The sequence below is a fragment of the Moschus berezovskii genome, chromosome 14, assembly GCF_049115385.1.
Source record: "Moschus berezovskii isolate FMDL1 chromosome 14, NW_MosBer_1.0, whole genome shotgun sequence".
Classification (NCBI taxonomy): domain Eukaryota; kingdom Metazoa; phylum Chordata; class Mammalia; order Artiodactyla; family Moschidae; genus Moschus; species Moschus berezovskii.
In genome coordinates, this window is record NC_142473.1 from 47,804,507 (window position 1) to 47,825,501 (window position 20,995).

The 20,995-nt window shown below is 38.5% G+C and overlaps 1 protein-coding gene and 1 pseudogene across 1 annotated transcript in view; both read left to right on the forward strand.

Moving 5' to 3' along the window:
• The window catches only part of TMEM41B (transmembrane protein 41B), a 28,422-nt gene extending 25,691 nt beyond the window's left edge, over nt 1-2,731 (forward strand). The window contains exon 7 of the mRNA XM_055423403.2: nt 157-2,731. Coding sequence (XP_055279378.1) covers nt 157-326 — 170 coding nt within the window. The 3' untranslated portion in view covers nt 327-2,731. The remainder of the gene's footprint in view (nt 1-156) is intronic.
• Nucleotides 2,732-18,071: 15,340 nt separating this feature from the next.
• On the forward strand, nt 18,072-18,550 carry LOC148775588 (cytochrome c oxidase subunit 7A2, mitochondrial pseudogene; annotated as a pseudogene).
• Nucleotides 18,551-20,995: the final 2,445 nt, after the last annotated feature.

Genomic DNA, 20,995 nt, shown 5'->3' on the forward strand with positions numbered 1-20,995 from the left:
TGAATTCTTTATATGGAAATAAACTTGAGAGGCTTTAAATTAAAAGTTTAAAAAATGTAAGTCACTGTATTCTTACAAGAAATTTTATACACAGAATTTTAATTTTTAACAAGAATTGATTGTTTTTTTAATGTATGTTTTTACTTTTTATTTTAGGTGTTGCACCTCCGTCCTTTGTAGCAATTAAGGCAGGAACAACACTATACCAGCTTACAACAGCAGGGGAAGCTGTTTCCTGGAACTCAGTATTTGTTCTAATGATTTTGGCTCTTCTTTCTATTCTGCCAGCCATCTTCCAGAAAAAACTAAAGCAGAAATTTGAGTGAATAATCCTCTGGGTTTTAATTTTCCCATCATCATCATCATCTCAGGACTGGCGGGTTTATATGTTACAATCACCTCTTCAGTAATTGGAACAGGAGTTTGTAAAATAAAATTTCTTATCAGATGGTTAAAATAATGCATTTAAGTGGCAAAGGAGAGAAGAAAGTAAAAGTGGAAATTGGTATACCATGAAAAATGCTGTCAGTAGTTATGATAGACATCTCCTAAATTACTATTCCAAGACTATAGGTATTAAACATAGCAGGATAGTAGGAAATTCTTGACCCAGCTGATTAATTCAGTTTAATGTATTTCATGAGCTTGCCGTAAATAGTTACTCTTGACTCGATAATTTAATATTTTTCTCTCTGTTCAGTACTATAGCTAAAATAGGAAAAGCAAATACAAAGTTCAAAAGCAAAGATATAGTATTGCTACTTTGACTAATGTCAAGCCTTTTTTGAGAGCATAAACTTGAAAACTAAAGCTCAAAAGAGATTTACATTTTCTTCCTCTTTTTACCTTTGAGATAATAGACTTGTTTAGAAGTTGCATCTTCAGTGGACTACTGAATTTGGAAAAGATATCAAGTTATGTCTATTTGGTGAACTTTATTTTTATCTTCTGTTCTAGATTATCATGGATTAGTCTGAAATTTAAAATTCTGACCAGTCTGTTTTCATCTTTTTTCTAGTTTTCAAAATATTTACACTGTGCATATACAAAATTCCAGTTACATGATAATTGTATCATATTGGTGTTGATAATTTATGTTCAGATAATATTTTATTACACAGTTCTCCTTTACTATCTCAAAAGGGGATCAAAAAAGCAAACATTCAAAGTATGCAGTTTTTAAATGTTAGATTAATTATATTACTTAATATTTTGAAACAGAAGCAGTGGCAGTATAACACTTAAGTGGTTGAACATAGTTTATTTGTTCCAATGACTGTAAAATTTATCACATTTATTTATTAGTCTGGTCATTAAATATGTATTATGTAATTATCTTTTTTATGCATGATACATAAGAATGCCTTGTTTCATTTCTCTTCTGATGGCTTTATTGTTTGGGGCTGCTTTTGATTAATGCAGTTTCCCTGTTGAGGGTTTTTACTTTTTATATCTCAAAGTAAAATTAATTTCTCATATGGTAACTACTATATTTAAATAGTCCTGGAAAAACCAAACAGCTTTTTGCTGCTTGCTTAATGGTAATACCCTCGATTCCTTGATTCTAGGACATGAAGTACTCTGTCAGTTTTACCTTCACCCAGGACTGTCATGTTGAAAAGTACTTTAGCTGTGGAAGAAATCCTTGTATGTTTTTATTGTGACAGGTATGATCAGCCTCAAAGCCTGTTTCTACTGTATAATGTGGACTGATTATTTTTTCTATCACAGTATTAACAAATGGATTTATTGTAAATACAAAGAAAATATATTCATTAATATACTATTCTTATGTCACCTGGCCTTTTGTGTGAAATTATTTATTATTATTTCTAGCAAGGTTTTCTTCCTTTCTTATTGACCAGAGACTGATAAAGCTTTCATTATTTTTACAAGCAAACTTAAAACATAGCCTTTTTGGACAAAGCTCACTAAATATTACTGTATAAAATGTAATTGAGTAAATTTTTATCAGACTTTTTAAAATAAAAGTAAGAGTATGGACTCAGGAGCAGCCTATTTACTCCATTATGTATATATTGTACTTACTCTATTCTCAGAGTATTTTCCTTATTCTTATCATTGATCTTTTCTCTTTCCTAATTGTTTTTTCTGTTAGGAAACTGTAGGTGTCACTTAAGGTGGGGTATATTTTCTTCTCCCAAGAGAATATCCAGTCTTTCCACATTCATCATCATTGACTGTCAAGAAAGAGCCTTCTGCAGGCTGTACCCTAAATGCAGTTGATGGCCTGTATTCATGGATTTACAGATTTGGCCTGATGCCAGATGTAGATTCAAGCTTCAACCACATCTTGAAGACAGTTCCATTCCATTCCATTCCGTCGCTCAGTCGTGTCCGACTCTTTGCGACCCCGTGGACTGTAGCCTACCAGGCTTCTCCGTCCATGGGATTCTCCAGGCAAGAATACTGGAGTGGGTTACCATTTCCTTCTCCAGGGGATCTTCCCGACCCAGGGATCGAACCCAGGTCTCCCACATTGGAGTCAGACACTTTAACCTCTGAGCCACCAGGGAAGCCCTTCTCCAGAGAGCATGTGAATAGTGAGGAGGCCAGCAAACTAACTAGGGAAGTTGACTTAGTGAGACTGTCCTTCTTAGTTAATGGTCTCTGTCTGGAAGTCTGTTACTTTGACTGTAATATTTCTAAGGTATTTAATAAATGTAAATTAAAATGTAAGAAGAATAAATTGTACTGAAAAAACCTCAAATACAGCACTTGGGATTTATTTCATGGAAGTTTTTATATTGAACAAAAATATTCTTTTGAAATTCTGATGCACATTTTTACCTCTAAGAACAAAGGAAAAATTTTTTAAACCTTTACTTTTTATAGTTGGCTTTGGAGAATCTTAAAGCATTTAAATTTTAAATTGGAGAGGTAAGTACAAGTAAACATTTAAGTAGTATATGTAATGATTTCTCTATAAGGCCATCTTTTAAAAGTTCTCTTTGGCTTTTTGAAAATGAGTAGAATAAGTCAAAAGGACTGAAACTTCCTGGTATTTAAATAATCATTCATTGATTGTAGTTTAGTTGTTTGAAGGTGAGTCTTACTGCAGTTTCAATGGTCTATTCTGATTTTTGCCTTTTCCCTTTTTTCTTCCTTTCCAGGAAAAAACTTGCTAAGCTGGGTAAACGGATATTGTTTAAGCTCTAGGCCTCATTTTTCTCATCTGGACTAAGTGAACTCCAGGTTCTTTACAGCTCAGACATGATAGGATTTTCTGAAATTAACAAGATATGTTAATAGGCCCTTGTAACTAAAAATACTAAATTAAGCAATCCTTAAGTCTAGCTAGTTTTATAGCTGACAGAATGCTTTCACATCATCACATTTAGATAAATTAACCATTTTATTTATAATGAAATACTTGAGAAAACAAAGCAAAGCTATTCCCATTTGGTTACTTTACTAGTAGTATAAAGCAGGGTAAAAGAGTAATTGTTAAAGGAACTAAAAGGACTCTTCTGAAGAGTCTTCATCCTAGCAAAGACTTGGTATTAAAAAGAGAAACCATAATCTCAAGCTTGATGGCCACTTCGAGTTAGCAGGGATGGTACTTTGAGAATAAAATGTGGGGGAACTCACTGAACTCCTGTATTACATTTGGGGGGCTTTAATCTAAAGTTCACTATTATCTAGCATTTGGAGATCTGCCAAGTGGGCACTCATCATGACTGAACTGTTAGATAAAGAGTGCTGGGGAGTAGAAATTGATCCAGTGTTAGCCTCTGATAGTTCTGGAATACCTCCTGAAACTCTAATGGGATTTTTGAAAACTACTGTTGAGATCAATATGATAAAACTGAAGCTGAGAGAGGGAAATACACTATATTTTGAATGGAAAACCGCTCACATTATAGCATTGTCTCTCTAGAGTGAATCTGTGAAAATCATCACAAAATCATACTATGGAAGATGGTCTTTTGCCCAGCATCACCTGAAGAAAATGGATTCTTTCCTAGAAACCTGTCTTTCCTAGAAAGCTAACAGGTCCAAGGCAGACATGAGTGTGCTGAGTCAAGACCCCTACCTTACTTTTCACATTTGAGACAGGGTTTCCTGGTGACTGGATGAGCACTCTGGGGCCTGCATTGGAATTCATGTTAGAACAGCAGTCAAAGTTTGTGTGTAACTGTGCCAACTTGTCTGCCCTGGCTACTCCTGGTTCTCAGGCCTTCAAACTATACTACCGATTTTCCTGGGTCTACAACTTGCAGACAACAGATCATAGGATTTCTCAGTCTCCATAATCACATGAGCCATTACTTTATACATGTCTCCTACTAGTTCTGTTACTTTGGAGAGTCCTAACTCAAGGTTATAGGCTACTGTTAAAAAAGTGAAAGTGGAAGTCGCTCAGTCGTGTCTTACTGTGACCCCATGGACTATACAGTCCATGGAATTCTCCAAGCCAGAATACTGGAGTCGGTAGCCTTTCCCTTCTCCAGGGGATCTTCCCAACCCAGGGATCTAACCCAGTTCTCCTGCATTAGAGGTGGATTCCTTACTAGCTGAGCCATGAGGGAAGTCCAAGAATACTGGAGTGGGTAGCCTGTCTCTGCTCCAGTGGATCTTCTCAACCCAGAAATTGAACTGGGGTCTCCTGCATTGCAGGTGGATTGTTTACCAACTGAGCTATGAGGCTATGTGCCCACTGTTGAGACATTTTGAAAAGAGTTAGTGACAGGTATTGCAGAGAAAAATTGGAATTCCTGATGGAATTTGGAAATGATGAAACAATAGTGATAAAAAAACAGAATTATACATGGTCATCAAGAATTATATGTGGTCTATGAAGTGCACATGTCTATGTCAAGGTAGTGGTAAGCATGTGTCCTTAAGAAAGATATTTGCTTATGTGGATAATTGTCAGAATTTATGTCTATAGTTTATGGCTACACAAAAATAGGAAAAATCTCTACCTATATGTAAGACTTGGGAGACTTTGCCTCGAGTCATGTGATAAAGGTGCTATCAAATACATTTTGGGACATCAGGCGTACCTGAAGTCAAACATAGGATCATTTCTCAGTTCAGTTCAGTCGCTTAGTTTTGTCCGACTCTTTGCAACCCCTTGAATTGCAGCACTCCAGGCCTCCCCGTCCATCACCAACTCCTGGAGTTTACCATTCAGCCATGATGATGCCATTCAGCCATCTCGTCCTCTGTCGTCCCCTTCTCTTCCTGCCCCCAATCCCTCCCAGCATCAGGGTCTTTTCCAATGAGTCAACTCTTCGCATGAGGTGGCCAAAGTATTGGAGTTTCAGCTTTAGCATCAGTCCTTCCAATGAACACCCAGGCCTGATCTTTAGAATGGACTGGTTGGATCCCCTTGCAGTCCAAGGGAGTCTCAAGTCTCCAACACCACAATTCAAAAGCATCAATTCAGCACTCAGCTTTCTTCACAGGCCAACTCTCACATCCATACATGACCATTGGAAAAACCATAGCCTTGACTAGACGGACCTTTGTTGGCAAAGGAATGTCCCCTGCTTTTTAATATGCTATCTAGATTGGTCATAACTTTCCTTCCAAGGAGTAAGCGTCTTAATTTCATGGCTGCAGTCACCATCTGCAGTGATTAAGTCTGACACTGTTTCCCCATCTATTTCCCATGAAATGATGGGACCAGATGCCATGATCTTAGTTTTCTGAATGTTGAGCTTCAAGCCAACTTTTTCACTCTCCTCTTTCACTTTCATCAAGAGGCTTTTTAGTTCCTCTTCACTTTCTGCCATAAGGGTGGTGTCATCTGCATATCTGAGGTTATTGATATTTCTCCCAGCAATCTTGATTCCAGCTAGTGCTTCCCCCAGCCCAGCGTTTCTCATGATGTACTCTGCATATAAGTTAAATAAGCAGGGTGACAATATATAGCCTGACATACTCCTTTTCCTACTAGGAACCAGTCTGTTGTTCCATGTCCAGTTCTAACTGTGCTTCCTGACCTGCGTACAGATTCTTCAAGAGGCAGGTCAGGTCTGGTATTCCCATCTCAGAATTTTCCACAGTTTATTGTGATCCACACAGTCAAAGGCTTTGGCATAGTAAATAAAGCAGAAATAGATGTTTTTCTGGAACTCTTGCTTTCTCCATGATCCAGCGGATGTTGGCAATTTGATCTCTGGTTCCTCTGCCTTTTCTAAAACCAGCTTGAACATCTGGACGTTCACGGTTCATGTATTGCTGAAGTTTGGCTTGGAGAATTTTGAGCATTACTTTACTAGCGTATGAGATGAGTGCTATTGTGCAGTAGTTTGTGCATTCTTTGGCATTTCCTTTCTTTGGGATTGGAATGAAAACTGACCTTTTCCAGTCCTGTGGCCACTGCTGCGTTTTCCAAATTTGCTGGCATATTGAGTGCAGCACTTTCACAGCATCATCTGTGGAAACTAACATTCAACCTGAGGCCTGGGAGACACCTGAATCATCTTTCTTAGGTCTCAAATTTGGGTGGAGAAGCAGGATGTCACACTCGTTATCTTTAGATAACAATTCTAGCTTTGTTGAGAGGGATCAGTTCAAATCTGAGCCTGAATTGAGTTTACAGACCTGATGAGTAAAGTTCTGGGCAATGGAAATAAATGCATTCCTTATCTATTAGTCATGTTCAGTTCAGTTCAGTTGCTCAGTAGTGTCTGAGTCTGTGACCAAATGGACTGCAGCACTCCAGGCTTCCCTATCACCAACTCCCAGAGCTTGCTCAAACTCATGTTCATTGAGTCGGTGATGCCATCAAACCATCTTATCCTCTGTCATCCCCTTCTCCTGCCTTCAATCTTTCCCAGAATCTGGGTCTTTTCCAATGAGGCAGTTCTTCACATCAGCTGGCCGAAGTATTGGAGTTTCGGCATCAATATTTCCAATGAATATTTAGGACTAAATTCCTTTAGGATTGACTGGTTTGATCTCCTTGCAGTCAAGGGACTCTCAAGAGTCTTTTCCAACACCCCAGTTCAAAAGCATCAATTCTTCGGCACTCAGCTTTCTTTAAGGTCCAACTCTCACATCCATACATGATTACTGGAAAAACCATAGCTTTGACTAGATGGACCTTTGCTGGCAAACTAATGTCTCTGCTTTTTAATATGCTATCTAGGTTGGTCATAGCTTCTTCCAAGGAGCAAGCATCTTTTAATTTCATGGCTGCAGGCACCATCAGCAGTGATTTTGGAGCCCAAGAAAATAAAGTCTGTCAATATTTCCATTGTTTCCCCATCTATTCGCCATGAAGTGATGGGACCAAATGCTATGATCTTAGTGTTCTGAATGTTGAATTTTAAGCCAGCTTTTTCAGTCTCTTCTTTCACTTTCATCAAGAGGCTCTTTAGTTCCACTTCACTGTCTGCCATAAGGGTGGTGTCATCTGCCTATCTGAGGTTATTTATATTTCTCCTGGCAATCTTGATTCCAGCTTGTGCTTCGTCCAACGCAGCATTTCTCATGATGTACTCTGCATATAAGTTAAATAAGCAAGGTGACAATATACAGCCTTGAAAACTTCTTTTGCAACTTGGAACCAGTTGTTACATGTCTGGTTCTGTTATTCCTGACCTGCATGCAGATTTCTCAGGAGGCAGGTAAGGTGTTCTGGTATTCATCTCTTTAAAAGTTTTCCACAGTTTGTTGTGATCCACATGGTCAAAGGCTTTAGCATAGTCAATGTAGAAGTAGATTTTTTTCTGGAATTCTCTTGCTTTTTCTATGATTCAATGGATGTTGGCAATTTGATCTCTGGTTCCTCTACCTTTTCTAAATCTAACTTGAACATCTGGAAGTTCTCAGTTCACTGAGAAGCCTAGCTTGTTGAAGCCTAACTTGGAGAATTTTGAGCATTACTTTGCTAGAGCATGAGATGAGTATAATTTTGTGCAGTAGCTTGAACATTCTTTGGCATTGCCTTTCTTTGGGACTGGAATGAAAACTGACCTTTTCCAGTCCTGTGGCCACTGCTGAGTGTTCCAAATTTGCTGGCATATTGAGTGCGGCAATTTCACTGCGTCATCTTTTAGGATTTGAAATAGCTCAGCAGGCATTCCATCACTTCCACTAGCTTTGTTCGTAGTGATACTTCCTAAGGCCCACTTGACTTCACATTCCAGGATGTCTGGCTCTAGATGAGTGATCACACCATCGTGGTTATCTGGGTCATGACTGTGTGGATCACAATAAACTGTGGAAAATTCTGAAAGAGATGGGAATACCACCTGACCTGCCTCTTGAGAAACCTATATGCAGGTCAGGAAACAACAGTTAGAACTGGACGTGGAACAACAGACTGGTTCCAAATAGGAAAAGGAGTATGTCAAGGCTGTATATTGTCACCCTGCTTATTTAACTTATATGCAGAGTACATCATGAGAAACGCTGGGCTGGAGGAAGCACAAGCTGGAATCAAGATTGCCAGGAGAAATATCAATAACCTCAGATATGCAGATGACACCACCCTTATGGCAGAATGTGAAGAAGAACTAAAGAGTCTCTTGATGAAAATGAAAGAGGAGAGTGAAAAAGTTGGCTTAAAGCTCAACATTCAGAAAACTAAGATCATAGAATCTGGTCCCATCACTTCATAGCAAATAGATGGGCAAACAGTGGGAACAGTGGCTGACTTTATTTTTGGAGGCTCCAAAATCACTTCACATGGTTACTGCAGCCATGAAATTAAAAGACACTTACTCCTTGGGAGGAAGGTTATGACCAACCTAGACAGCATATTAAAAAGCAGAGACATTACTTTACCAATAAAGGTCTGTCTTGTCAAGGCCATGGTTTTTCCAGTAGTCATGTATGGATGTGAGAGTTGGACTATAAAGAAAGCTGAGCACTGAAGAATTGATGCTTTTGAACTGTGGTGTTGGAAAAGATTCTTCAGAGCCCCTTGGACTGCAAGGAGATCCAACCAGTTCATCCTAAAGGAGATCAGTCCTGAGTGTTCATTGGAAGGACTGATGTTGAAGCTGAAACTCCAATACTTTGGTCACCTGATGCGAAGAGCTGCCTCATTTGAAAAGACCCTGATGCTGGGAAAGATTGAAGGCGGGAGGACAAGGAGACAACAGAGGATGAGATGGTTGGATGGCATCACTGACTCAATGGAGATGAGTTTGAGTAGACTCCGGGAGTTGGTGATGAAAAGGGAGGCCTGGCGTGCTGTGGTCCATGGGGTTGCAAAGAATCCGACACTAGTGAACAACTGAACTGAAGGAAGCCCTAGACATCAATTTGGTTCAGTTGTGAGTGTGTGGGAAGGCTTAATTGCAAATGAAACAGGCCTAGCAGGGAAGGCTCTGAGGAAACAAAGGACTGCTAAATTAGGGGAGTGGAGGAGGAGAGTGGGTGGAGCAGAAACACTAACCCATTTGTTACTGTTGTGGAAGCAGTCTGTTGGGGACAAACTGCACTCATGACCTGTTAGTTATTAGAGTTCGTTGATGGCAAGCAACAAAATCCAACTTTGCCTGAGCAAAAGGGTATTCACTGGTACTTGAGCAGAAGGGTATTCCCAAAAGGGTATTCTTGTAAGGCTAGGACCCAGAAACACTGGAATAGCCTCAAAACAGGATAGAAGTAGAGAGCTACTGCCAATGAAATGAATAAAGTACAGCTGTCTGTATCTTGTAGGCATTTGCTCAGCATTTACACTCCAGGGGTCACATACCTGGGGCAGACTAAAGGAAACTGGGATGGTGATAGGAGAAATCAATTTAACTTAAGGAAAAAGCCACAAAGGGAAAATTGGAAACGAGAGGAGCTAGAGTGCTTGATACCTGTGATCAGAAAGATTGAAGGTCATATATACACATCCTCTCTGTAACAGTGATAGGGACTCTGAAATGAGACACTGATGCAGTCAGGAAGCCCATCTGATGACATGCACTATCAGGATGTGGGACAGAGACAAATGGGACCTGATTCTGAGGGTGCAGAGAGTAGCAGAAGACCCTGCCTGGGAACTTGCCCCACTTGGAGGTTTTGCTGTTGATTCCAGAAAGACTGCTAAATGTCTAACCTTGAGAACTCCCAGTTTTGCTCTTCTGTCAGTCATTCTAAAAGTGGCTCCATTCATACATTCAGTTTTCTGTGTCAGACATTTAGTAGCTATTCTTTATTCTTCATCCCGAATTCAATTCATCAGTACAACTTTTCACTTGTACCTCCAGAACTCTTGAATCCAACTACTTCTTCTGTCTTTATTGTTAGCATTGCAGTTAGCCCAAGTTCATCATTATACTGAACTTCAATAACCTTCTCATTTGTCTGCCTTTTGCCAGGCCTAATCCTCTACCTCCATTTTCTACGCAGCAGCCAGCATGACTTCTTAAAAACTCAAGTTACCCGTCAAGATTCTGAATAGCATAGCCTGCTGGCATCCTGTCCAAAATCAGCCCATGGAAAAATAAGAGAAGCAAGAGAGAGGCATAACATCATGAGTAATCTCTGGGGTGAATGAAAGCATTAATCTCCCAGTGTGTGTGTCTGCACACTTGTGCTCACTAGTACTAATTAATAGCTAGAGCCATGGGGGAGGGCCAGAGAGCAGTGAGAAGATGGGTTAAAACTTTTTTAAAAAAGAAATAACCATTTTAGGGACTTCTCTGGTGCTTCAGTGGTTAAGAGTCCACATTTCAATGCAGGGGACCCAGGTTTGATCCCTGGTCAGGGAACTAACATCCCACATGCCACAGGGCTAGCAAGCCCTTGCGCTGCAACTACAGAGCCCGTGTGCCACCACTGAAAGTCCAAGTGCTACAATGGAGACCCAGCACATCTTACCGTGCCATAAAAGAACTATTTTTTCGACCATGACACAAGGCATGTGAAATTTCTTCTACCAGGAACTGAACCTATGCCCTGTGAAGTGGAAACAGAGTCTTAAGCACTGGACAGCCAAGGAAGTCCTGGGTTAAAAGTTTTGAAGGTATATTTTTCCTTTTCTTGCATTAAATAATAGCCCAGATTCCTTGTACCACTGGGATAACAAGAGGATAGTGTGTAAGCGCTGCCGGCTGAAGAACTGAAGAATGCAGGGCCTAACAGCTCTCAACATCCACTTCTCTCCACCCATGCACCCCCACCACCCCCAATCCAGGACCGAGGAATCATAAACCAAGGAGACTACCTCCTACACTGGAGTTTCTTTTCAGCAGTTTATCGGTAAATCCCTAACTTAAGGAGTGGCCTAATAAAGTGGCAGTTAAAGGAACCTGGTATCTAAGGCTTTCTACCCCGGAAATTATTCCATCCTCTCTCTTTAAATTCTCTAGGAGAGATACTGAGACTTGGCCTTCAGTCCCTGTACAGCAGATATTAACAGAAAGACTAATACCAGGAGACCACGGGATCATTAACCAAGATAGCTAGACACCTAAGAAAAAATCACTGTGAAAGAAATACAGAAAACTGAACTGTGTATAATGTTCAAAACAGAAGTATTGGATCAGATAAATTTTAAACAATGTATTCAAAATAGTAAATGTATTATTAACATGATGTAGTAATAAGAAATTATAAAGAACTAGGTAAAATATTAAATAAATATATAATCATTGAAATAAAAATATAATAGATGAATACTTAAAAATATTTTTAAGTGAAAGAATTGAAAGATATACCATGTAATTCTAAATCAAAAGAAAGTTGGAATGCCTATGGCTGATTCTTGTTGATGTTTGGAGAAACCAATACAATTCCGTAAAGCAATTACCCTTCAATTTAAAAATAAATAGCTAAAAAAAAAAAGAAAGCTGGAGTATTTGGTGAAACAGACTTAAAGGCAAAAATACCATAGCTGATAAGCATATTATAGGCTAGGAAAGAAGAACAGAGTGGAAGATACAACGATTCTAAGCATAGATGCATTAAAAACATAACTTCAAGAAAACCAAACATAGTTTCAAAACATAAAAAGCTACCACCTGTAGAACTGTGAGGGAAATGGATAGATTAATTGTGGTTGGAGATTTTAACATATCCCTCTCAGAAACTGATTGACAAACATTGAATATATGAAAAGGAAATTAATAAATTAAAGCATATATACGTATGATGGGCCTCCCAGGTGGCTCTAGGTGGTAAAGAACCTGTCTGCCAAAGCAGGAGACAAGATACAGGTTTGATCCCTGGGTTGGGAAGATCCCCTGGAGGAGGGCTAGGCAACTGTCTCCAGTATTCTTGCCTGGAGAATCCCATGGACAGAGGAGCCTGGCAGGCTACAGTCCATGGGGTTGCAAAGAATCAGACACGATTGAAGTGACTTAGCACATACTCATGCACATATGTATGATACATATGTAGAACTGTGCACCCAGAAAAGAATACATATGCCTTCTGAACACAAGGAAAATCTTTCCAAAAAAGACCACAAAGGAAGTTTCAGTAAGTTTCAAAAGATTGGTATCAGACCATCTTTATACTGCAGTGAATATAGAAATTAATAACAAAAAGACAACTTAAAAATCCAATTCATGTAGTAAAGGAAACCATAAAGGATATTATGAAATACTTGAAATTGAATGACAACAAATATGTTAAAATTTGTGGACCACAAACAAGCATAGTACTTAAAGTAAGATTGATTAAACACACTTAAATATTACATCAGAAAACAACATTAAAATTTGAAAAATCAACATAATCTACTATATTAACAGTCTGAAGAAGAAAATTCATTTATCAGTTCAATTGATGCAGAAAAAGCATTTGGCAAAATTCAGCAGCATGTCATGACAAAAATTCTCAGAAAGATAAAAATAGAGAGGGACTTTAAGTTATAGAAAACAACAGCTAACTAAAAAAATACAGTTACTATGACACTTTATGGTGAAAGATTGAACATTTTCCCCTAGATCAGGAACAAGGCAAGGATGCTCACTCACCACTTTATTTAACAGTGTTAGAAGTTTTAGCTAGTAAAATGAAGTAGAAAAGGGGATAAAAAGCAGATTATAAAGGAAGTAACAAACTGTCCCTATTTGCTTATGACAAGATAATTTCCAAAGAAAATATAAGGGAATTGACCAAAAAAAAAAAAAAAAAGCCTAGAATTAATAAGTGAGTTCAGCAAGGTTGCATTTCTTTCTTTCTTTTTTCTTTTTGTTTTTAAGGTTGCATTTCTGTATACTAGCACTGAACACATGGAAATTGAAATTAAAAATATAATACCATTTATAATCACTCAAAATGAAATAAGTATAAATCTAACAAAATATATACAGGACTGTACACTGAAAACAACACAATGCTATTGAGAAAGGAGGAGAGACATACCATCACCATGGATTGGGAGACCCAACATTATAAAGATGTCCTTACTGTCTCAGCAAGATATTTTATAGGTATAGATAAGATTATTTTAAAATTTAAATGGAAAGGCAAAGGAGCTAGAATAGCTAACACAATCTCAGAAAAGTAGAATAAAGTGTGAAGAATCACTCTATCCCATTTTAAGACTTATTGTATAGCTACAATAATCAAGACAGTGTGATATTGTCAGAGGGACAGATACATAGATCAGTGGAACAGAATATAGAACACAGGAGGAGAACCACACAAACATGCCCAAATGATTTTTGACAAAGGTGGAAAATCAACTCAATGGAAGAAAGATAGCCTTTTAAACAAATTATGTTGGAGCAATTTGGACATTCATGGGCAAAAAAAAAAAACCTCTAAATAAACCTCAAAACAGAAATTAACTCTAGTTAAATAACTCAAATGTAAAATTAAAACTTAGAAAATAATATAAGAGAAAGCCTTTGTTACCCAAAATTAGGCAAGGTTCTTAGACTTGAGAGCAGAAGCATGATACATAAAAAGAAGAACTGATAGACTGGACTTCAATTTTTAAAATGTTTACAAAAGATCTTTCTACGAGGATGACAAGACAAGTTACAGAATTGAAGAAAAATTTGCACCTCACATATCCAAAATAGACCTGGTATCTAGAATGTATGAAGAAATCTCAAAATTCAACAGTGAAAAAAAGCAAACTTAACAATCCAATTAGAAAATGGGTGAAAGACATGAACTAATATTTGGTCAGAAATGATATGCAGATGACAAATAAGCACATGAAAAGATATTCAACACAGTTAATCATTAGAGGACTACAATTTAGCCATAATGAGGTATTCTTACACAACTATTTGAGTGACTAAATAAAAAATAGTGATGATACTAAATATTGACAAGGATGTGGAGAAGGTAGATCCTTTGTTTATACATTGCTGGTGGAACTGTTAAACAAAACAGTATACTAATCTGGAAAAGAGTTTTGGAGTTTCTTAAACATGGAACTATCATCCGTTAAGTTCAATCGCTCAGTCGTGTCCAGCTCTTTGCAACCCAGTGGACTGCAGCACGCCAGGCTTCCCTGTCCATCACCAACTCCTGGAGCTTGCTCAAACTCATGTCCATTGAGTCAGTGATGCCATCCAACCATCTCATCCTCTGTCGTCTCCTTCTCCTCCTGCCTTCAATCTTTCCCAGCATCAGGGTCTTTTCCAATGAGTCAGTTTTTCACATCAGGTGGCCAAAGTATTAGAGCTTCAGCTTCAGCATCAAGTCCTTCCAATGAATATTCAGGACTGATTTCCTTCAGGATGGACTGGTTGGATCTCCTTGCTGTCCAAGGGACTTTCAAGAGTCTTCTCTGACACCACAGTTCAAAAGCATCAATTCTTTGGCGCCGAGCTTTCTTTGTGGTCCAACTCTCATATCTATACCTGACTACTGGAAAAACCATAGCTTTGACTAGATGGACTTTTGCTGACAAAGTAATGTCTCTGCTTTTTAATATGCTGTCTAGGTTGGTCATAGCTTTTCTTCCAAGGAGCAAGTGCCTTTTAATTTCATGGCTGCAGTCATCATCTGCAGTGATTTTAGAACCCCCCAAAATAGTCTCTCACTGTTTCCGTTGTCTCCCCATCTATTTGCCGTGAAGTGATGGGACCAGTTGCCATGGTCTTACTTTTTGAATGTTGAGTTTTAAACCAGCTTTTTCACTCTGGTCTATCACTTTCATCAAGAGGCTCTTCAGTTCCTCTTCACTTTCTGCCATAAGGGTGTTGTCATCTGCTTTTCTGAGCTTATTTATATTTCTCCTGGAATCTTGATTCCAGCTTGTGCTTCATCCAGCCTGGCATTTTGCATGGTGCATATAAGTTCAATAAGCAGGGTGGCAATACACAAACTTGACGTACTCCTTTCCCGATTTGGAACCAATCTGTTGTTCCGTGTCCAGTTCTAACTGTTGCTTCTTGACCTGCATACAGATTTCTCAGCAGGCAGGTAAGATGGTCTGGTATTTCCCTCTCTTGAGGAATTTTCCAGTTTGTTGTTATGTACATAGTCAAACGATGGTTTGTGACCTACACAGTCAAACAATGGTGTGATCAGTCACCTAGAGCCAGACATGCTGGAATTTGAAGTCACGTGGGCCTTAGGAAGCATTACTATGAACAAAGCTAGTGGAGGTGATGGAATTCCAGATGAGCTGTTTCAAATCTTAAAAGATGATGCTATGAAAGTGGTGCATTCACTATGCCAGCAAATTTGGAAAACTCAGCAGTGGCCACAGGACTGAAAAGGTCAGTTTTCATTCCAATCCCAAAGAAGTGCAATGCTAGAAAATGTTCAAACTACTGCACAATTACACTCATCTCACATGCTAGCAAAGTAATGCTCAAAATTCTCCAATCCAGGCTTCAACAGTATGTGAACCGAGAACTTGCAGATGTTCAAGTTGGATTTAGAAAAGGCAAAGGAACTAGAGATCAAATTGCCAACAACTGTTGGATCATCAAAAAAGCAAAAGAATTCCAATAAAAATCTACTTCTGCTGTATTGATTACACCAAAGCTTTTGATTGTAGATAACAACAAACTGTGGAAAATTCTTCAAGAGATGGGAATATCAGACCACCTTACCTGCCTCCTGGGAAATCTGTATGCAGGTCAAGAAGCAACAATTAGAACTGGACATGGAACAACAGACTGGTTCCAAATTGGGAAAAGAATATGTCAAGGCTGTATATTGTCACCCTGCTTATTTAACTTATATGCAGAGTACATCATGCAAAATGCCGGGCTGGATGAAGCACAAGCTGGAATCAAGATTCCAGGAGAAATATAAATAAGCTCAGAAAAGCAGATGACAACACCCTTATGGCAGAAAGTGAAGAGGAACTGAAGAGCCCCTTGATGAAAGTGAAAGACCAGAGTGAAATCTGGGTTAAAACTCAACGTTCAAAAAACTAAGATCATGGCAACTGGTCCCATTCTTCATGGCAAATAGATGGGGAAACAATGGAAACAGTTTAATTTTCTTAATTTTCTTGGACTCCAAAATCACTGCAGATGGTGACTGCAGCCATGAAATTAAAAGGCACTTGCTCCTTGGAAGAAAAGCTATGACCAACCTAGACAGCATATTAAAAAGCAGAGACATTACTTTGTCAGCAAAAGTCCATCTAGTCAAAGCTATGGTTTTTCCAGTAGTCAGGTATAGATATGAGAGTTGGACCACAAAGAAAGCTCGGCGCCAAAGAATTGATGCTTTTGAACTGTGGTGTCAGAGAAGACTCTTGAAAGTCCCTTGGACAGCAAGGAGATCCAACCAGTCCATCCTGAAGGAAATCAGTCCTGAATATTCATTGGAAGGACTTGATGCTGAAGCTGAAGCTCTAATACTTTGGCCACCTGATGTGAAAAACTGACTCATTGGAAAAGACCCTGATGCTGGGAAAGATTGAAGGCAGGAGGAGAAGGAGACAACAGAGGATGAGATGGTTGGATGGCACCACTGACTCAATGGACATGAGTTTGAGCAAGCTCCAGGAGTTGGTAATGGACAGGGAAGCCTGGCATGGTTCATTTCATTGGGTCACAAAAGGTCAGACATGAGTGAGCAACTGAGCTGAACATAGTCAAAGTCTTTGGCGTAATCAATAAAGCAGAAGTAGATGTTTTTCTGGAATTTTCTTGCTTTTTCAATGATCCAACAGATGTTGGCTATTTGATCTCTGGTTCCTCTGACTTTTCTAAATCCAGCTTGAGCATCTAGAAGTTTTTGGTTCATGTACTATTGAAGCCTGGCTTGGAGAATTTTTGAGCATTACTTTGCTAGCATGTGAGATGAATGCAATTGTGCAGTAGTTTGAACATTCTTTGGCATTGCCTTTCTTTGGGATTGGAATGAATACTGGCCTTTTCCAGTGTTGTGGCCATTGCTGAGTTTTCCAGATTTTCTGGCATATTGAGTGCAGTGTCATCTTTTAGGATTTGAAATAGCTTTTAGGATTGGAATATCATATAATCCAACAACTGAGCTCCTAGGCCTTTATCCCAGAGAAACGCAGACTGTTCACAAAGAAACTTACATATGAATGTTTATAACAGCTTTTTTCATAATAACCCCAAACTGGAAACAATGCAAACGTCCTTTAATGGGTGAACCATTAAACTGTGTTCCATTTTACCGTGGAATACTGCTCGGCAATAATAAAGAATGAGTTATTGATTCATGAATCACCTGAATTAACCTCCAGAGAGCTATAAAAAGCCAGTCACAATATAATAGATATGATATATCTCTGTAACATTCTAGAAATGACAAAATTATAGACATGGATAGATACTAGTGGTTGCCAGAGACTAAGGAAAGGGTAGATGTAGGACAGAAATGGGTGTGGCTATAAAAGGATCACATTAGAAATTGCTGTAGCATGGAAGTGTTCTGTATCTTGACAGTAACAATGTTGATATTCTGGTTGTGGTATTGCTTTGCAAGGTAGTACCTTTGGAGGGAACTGGGTAAAAAGTAAATGAAATCTCTCAATATTATTTTTTAAGTGAAAGTTGCTCAGTTGTGTCTGACTCTTTGTGACCCCATGGACTGTAGCTGGCCAAGCTCCTCTGTCCATGAAATCCTCCAGGCAAGAATACTGGAGTGGGTTTGCCGTTCCCTTCTTCAAGGGATCTTCCCAACCCAGGGATCAGACCCAGGTCTACCGCATTGCAGGCAGATTCTTAACCATCAAGGTAGTTCCGGTTCCGGCGTGTGGCATTCTCGTCGCTGGTGGTCAGTTGTCGCGGTTGGTGGGCAGTAACTGAGCCAAGATGCTACGGAATCTTCTGGCTCTCCGTCAGATTGCTAAGAGGACCATAAGTACTGCTTCACGCAGGCAGTTTGAAAATAAGGTTCCAGAGAAACAAAAGCTGTTTCAGGAGGATAATGGAATTCCAGTGCCTCTGAAGGGTGGGATAGCTGATGCCCTCCTGTATAGAGCCACCGTGATTCTTACGGTTGGTGGAACGGCATATGCCATGTATGAACTGGCTGTGGCTTCATTTCCCAAGAAGCAGGATTGACTTCAGTTTATCCTCCCAGCAATCAGTTGGTTCAATTCCATTCAGCTCTCTGTGGACCAGTAATCTGATACATACCTGAGTTCTTTGGGGATCAATATTTATTGACTCGTACTAGCTGCCACCAATAAAGCAGTCGTTACCATGAAAAAAAAAAAAAAGATTCTTAACCATCTGAGACACCAGGGAAGCCCCATTTTTTTTTAAAGCAACTCATAAATCTACAATTATCTCAGAAAAAATGCTTAATTAAAAAACAAAGAAAATGCAGTACACTGTTAAAAAGCCAAAACCAAAATGATGGAAATTTCATGGTGGTCCAGTGCTTAGGATTCCATGCTTTCACTGCCAAGGGCTGAGGTTCAATCCTTGGTCCACAAACTAAGATCCCATAAGCCACACAGCTTGGCCAAAAAGAAAAAAAACACACCTAACAAGTAAATTATATAAATGTGCTGGAAACAGAAAAAAATCAAAGCCCAAAACAAACAAAAACCAAGAAAGAATAACAGTGCAAATTAATGAAATAAAGAACAAAAGGCAACAGAGAAGATTAACAAAATAAAAATTAGTACTTTGAAGATTAAGTTACACGTTTGACAAGACTGATCAAAGCAAAAAAGGAAAATGTGCAAATAAATAAAATATAGACAGAAGAAAAAATGGCTATATGTACAACAGAAAATTTTTATATTTCTGAATTAAATATATATTGAAAAACCTAGATGAAATGGATAGATTCTTGGAAAAACTTCAAAAATATACAATGGGGATTTCCCTGGTGGTCCAGTGGTTAAGAATTGCCTTTCAATGTGTGGGACATGGGTTTGATCCCTGGTTGGGGAACTTAGAGCCCACAAGCCATGGGGCAACTAAGCTGGCATGAACCTTAAATAAATAAATATATATATATATATATGTGTATACATATGTACACACACACATATACGGTGCCACAGCTAGCAGAAGAAAAAACAGAAAACCGTACAGACCAAAATGTATTAAAAGAAATTGCGAAGAGACTCAGACACATCGCTCTCAAAACCCAGGTGTTTCTCAGGTAAGTTCTAACAAATTTTCAAGGAACAGTTTATTCCTATCTTATACAAACTTTTCCAGAGGGTAGAAAAAGATAGAAAACCTTACAGTTCAATGTGCAAGCCTTTTATAATTTTGATTCCCAAACCTGGTGAGAATAATTCAGGTAAAAAAAATTATAGACTTTTTTTATGAACACAGATGCAAAAATTCTAAATATTGTATATCTAAATCCAACTCTTATATTTAAAAAATACATCAAGAATAAATAGAATTTATTCTCAGAGTATAGTGATAGTTCAACATAGGAAAAATTTATCAGGGTAATTTGCTATATTAAGAGGAGAAAACTATATATTATCTTGATAGCTGTGGAAAAAGTTTTTATAAAGTTCAATATATAAAATAAAAATTATAATTTTTATAATTACAAATCAGTAATAAAAGATTATTTCTTTAATTTGATAAATTGTTTACCAAAATCTTATAACAAATGCTATTCTTTTTTTTTTAAGGTTTTTTTTTTTTTTTATGTGGACCATCAAATGCAAAAAAGCAAAATGGCTGTCTGAGGAGGCCTTACAAATAGCTGTGAAAAGAAGAGAAGCGAAAAGTAAAGGAGAAAAGGAAAGATATAAGCATCTAAATGCAGAGTTCCAAAGAATAGCAAGGAGAGATAAGAAAGCCTTCCTCAGTGATCAATGCAAAGAAATAGAGGAAAACAACAGAATAGGAAAAACAAGAGATCTTTTCAAGAAAATTAGAGATATCAAGGGAACATTTCATGCAAAGATGGGCTCGATAAAGGACAGAAATGGTATGGACCTAACAGAAGCAGAAGATATTAAGAAGAGGTGGCAAGAATACACAGAAGAACTGTACAAAAAAGATCTTCACGACGAAGATAATCACGATGGCGTGATCACTCACCTGGAACCAGACATCTTGGAATGTGAAGTCAAGTGGGCCTTAGAGAGCATCACAATGAACAAAGCTAGTGGAGGTGATGGAATTCCAATTGAGCTATTTCAAATCCTGAAAGATGATGCTGTGAAAGTGCTGCACTCAATATGTCAGCAAATTTGGAAAACTCAGCAATGGCCACAGGACTGGAAAAGGTCAGTCTTCATTCCAATTCCAAAGAGAGGGAATGCCAAAGAATGCTGAAACTACCGCACAATTGCACTCATCTCACACTCTAGTAAAGTCATGCTCAAAATTCTCCAAGCCAGGCTTCAGCAGTATGTAAACCGTGAACTCCCAGATGTTCAAGCAGGTTTTAGAAAAGGCAGAGGCACCAGAGATCAAATTGCCAACATCCACTGGATCATGGAGAAAGCAAGAGAGCTTCAGAAAAACATCTATTTCTGCTTCATTGACTATGCCAAAGCCTTTGACTCTGTGGATCACAATAAACTGTGGAACATTCTGAAAGAGATGGGAATCCCAGACCACCTGACTTGCCTCTTGAGAAACCTGTATGCAGGTCAGGAAGCAACAGTTAGAACTGGACATGGAACAACAGACTGGTTCCAAATAGGAAAATGTGTACGTTAAGGTTG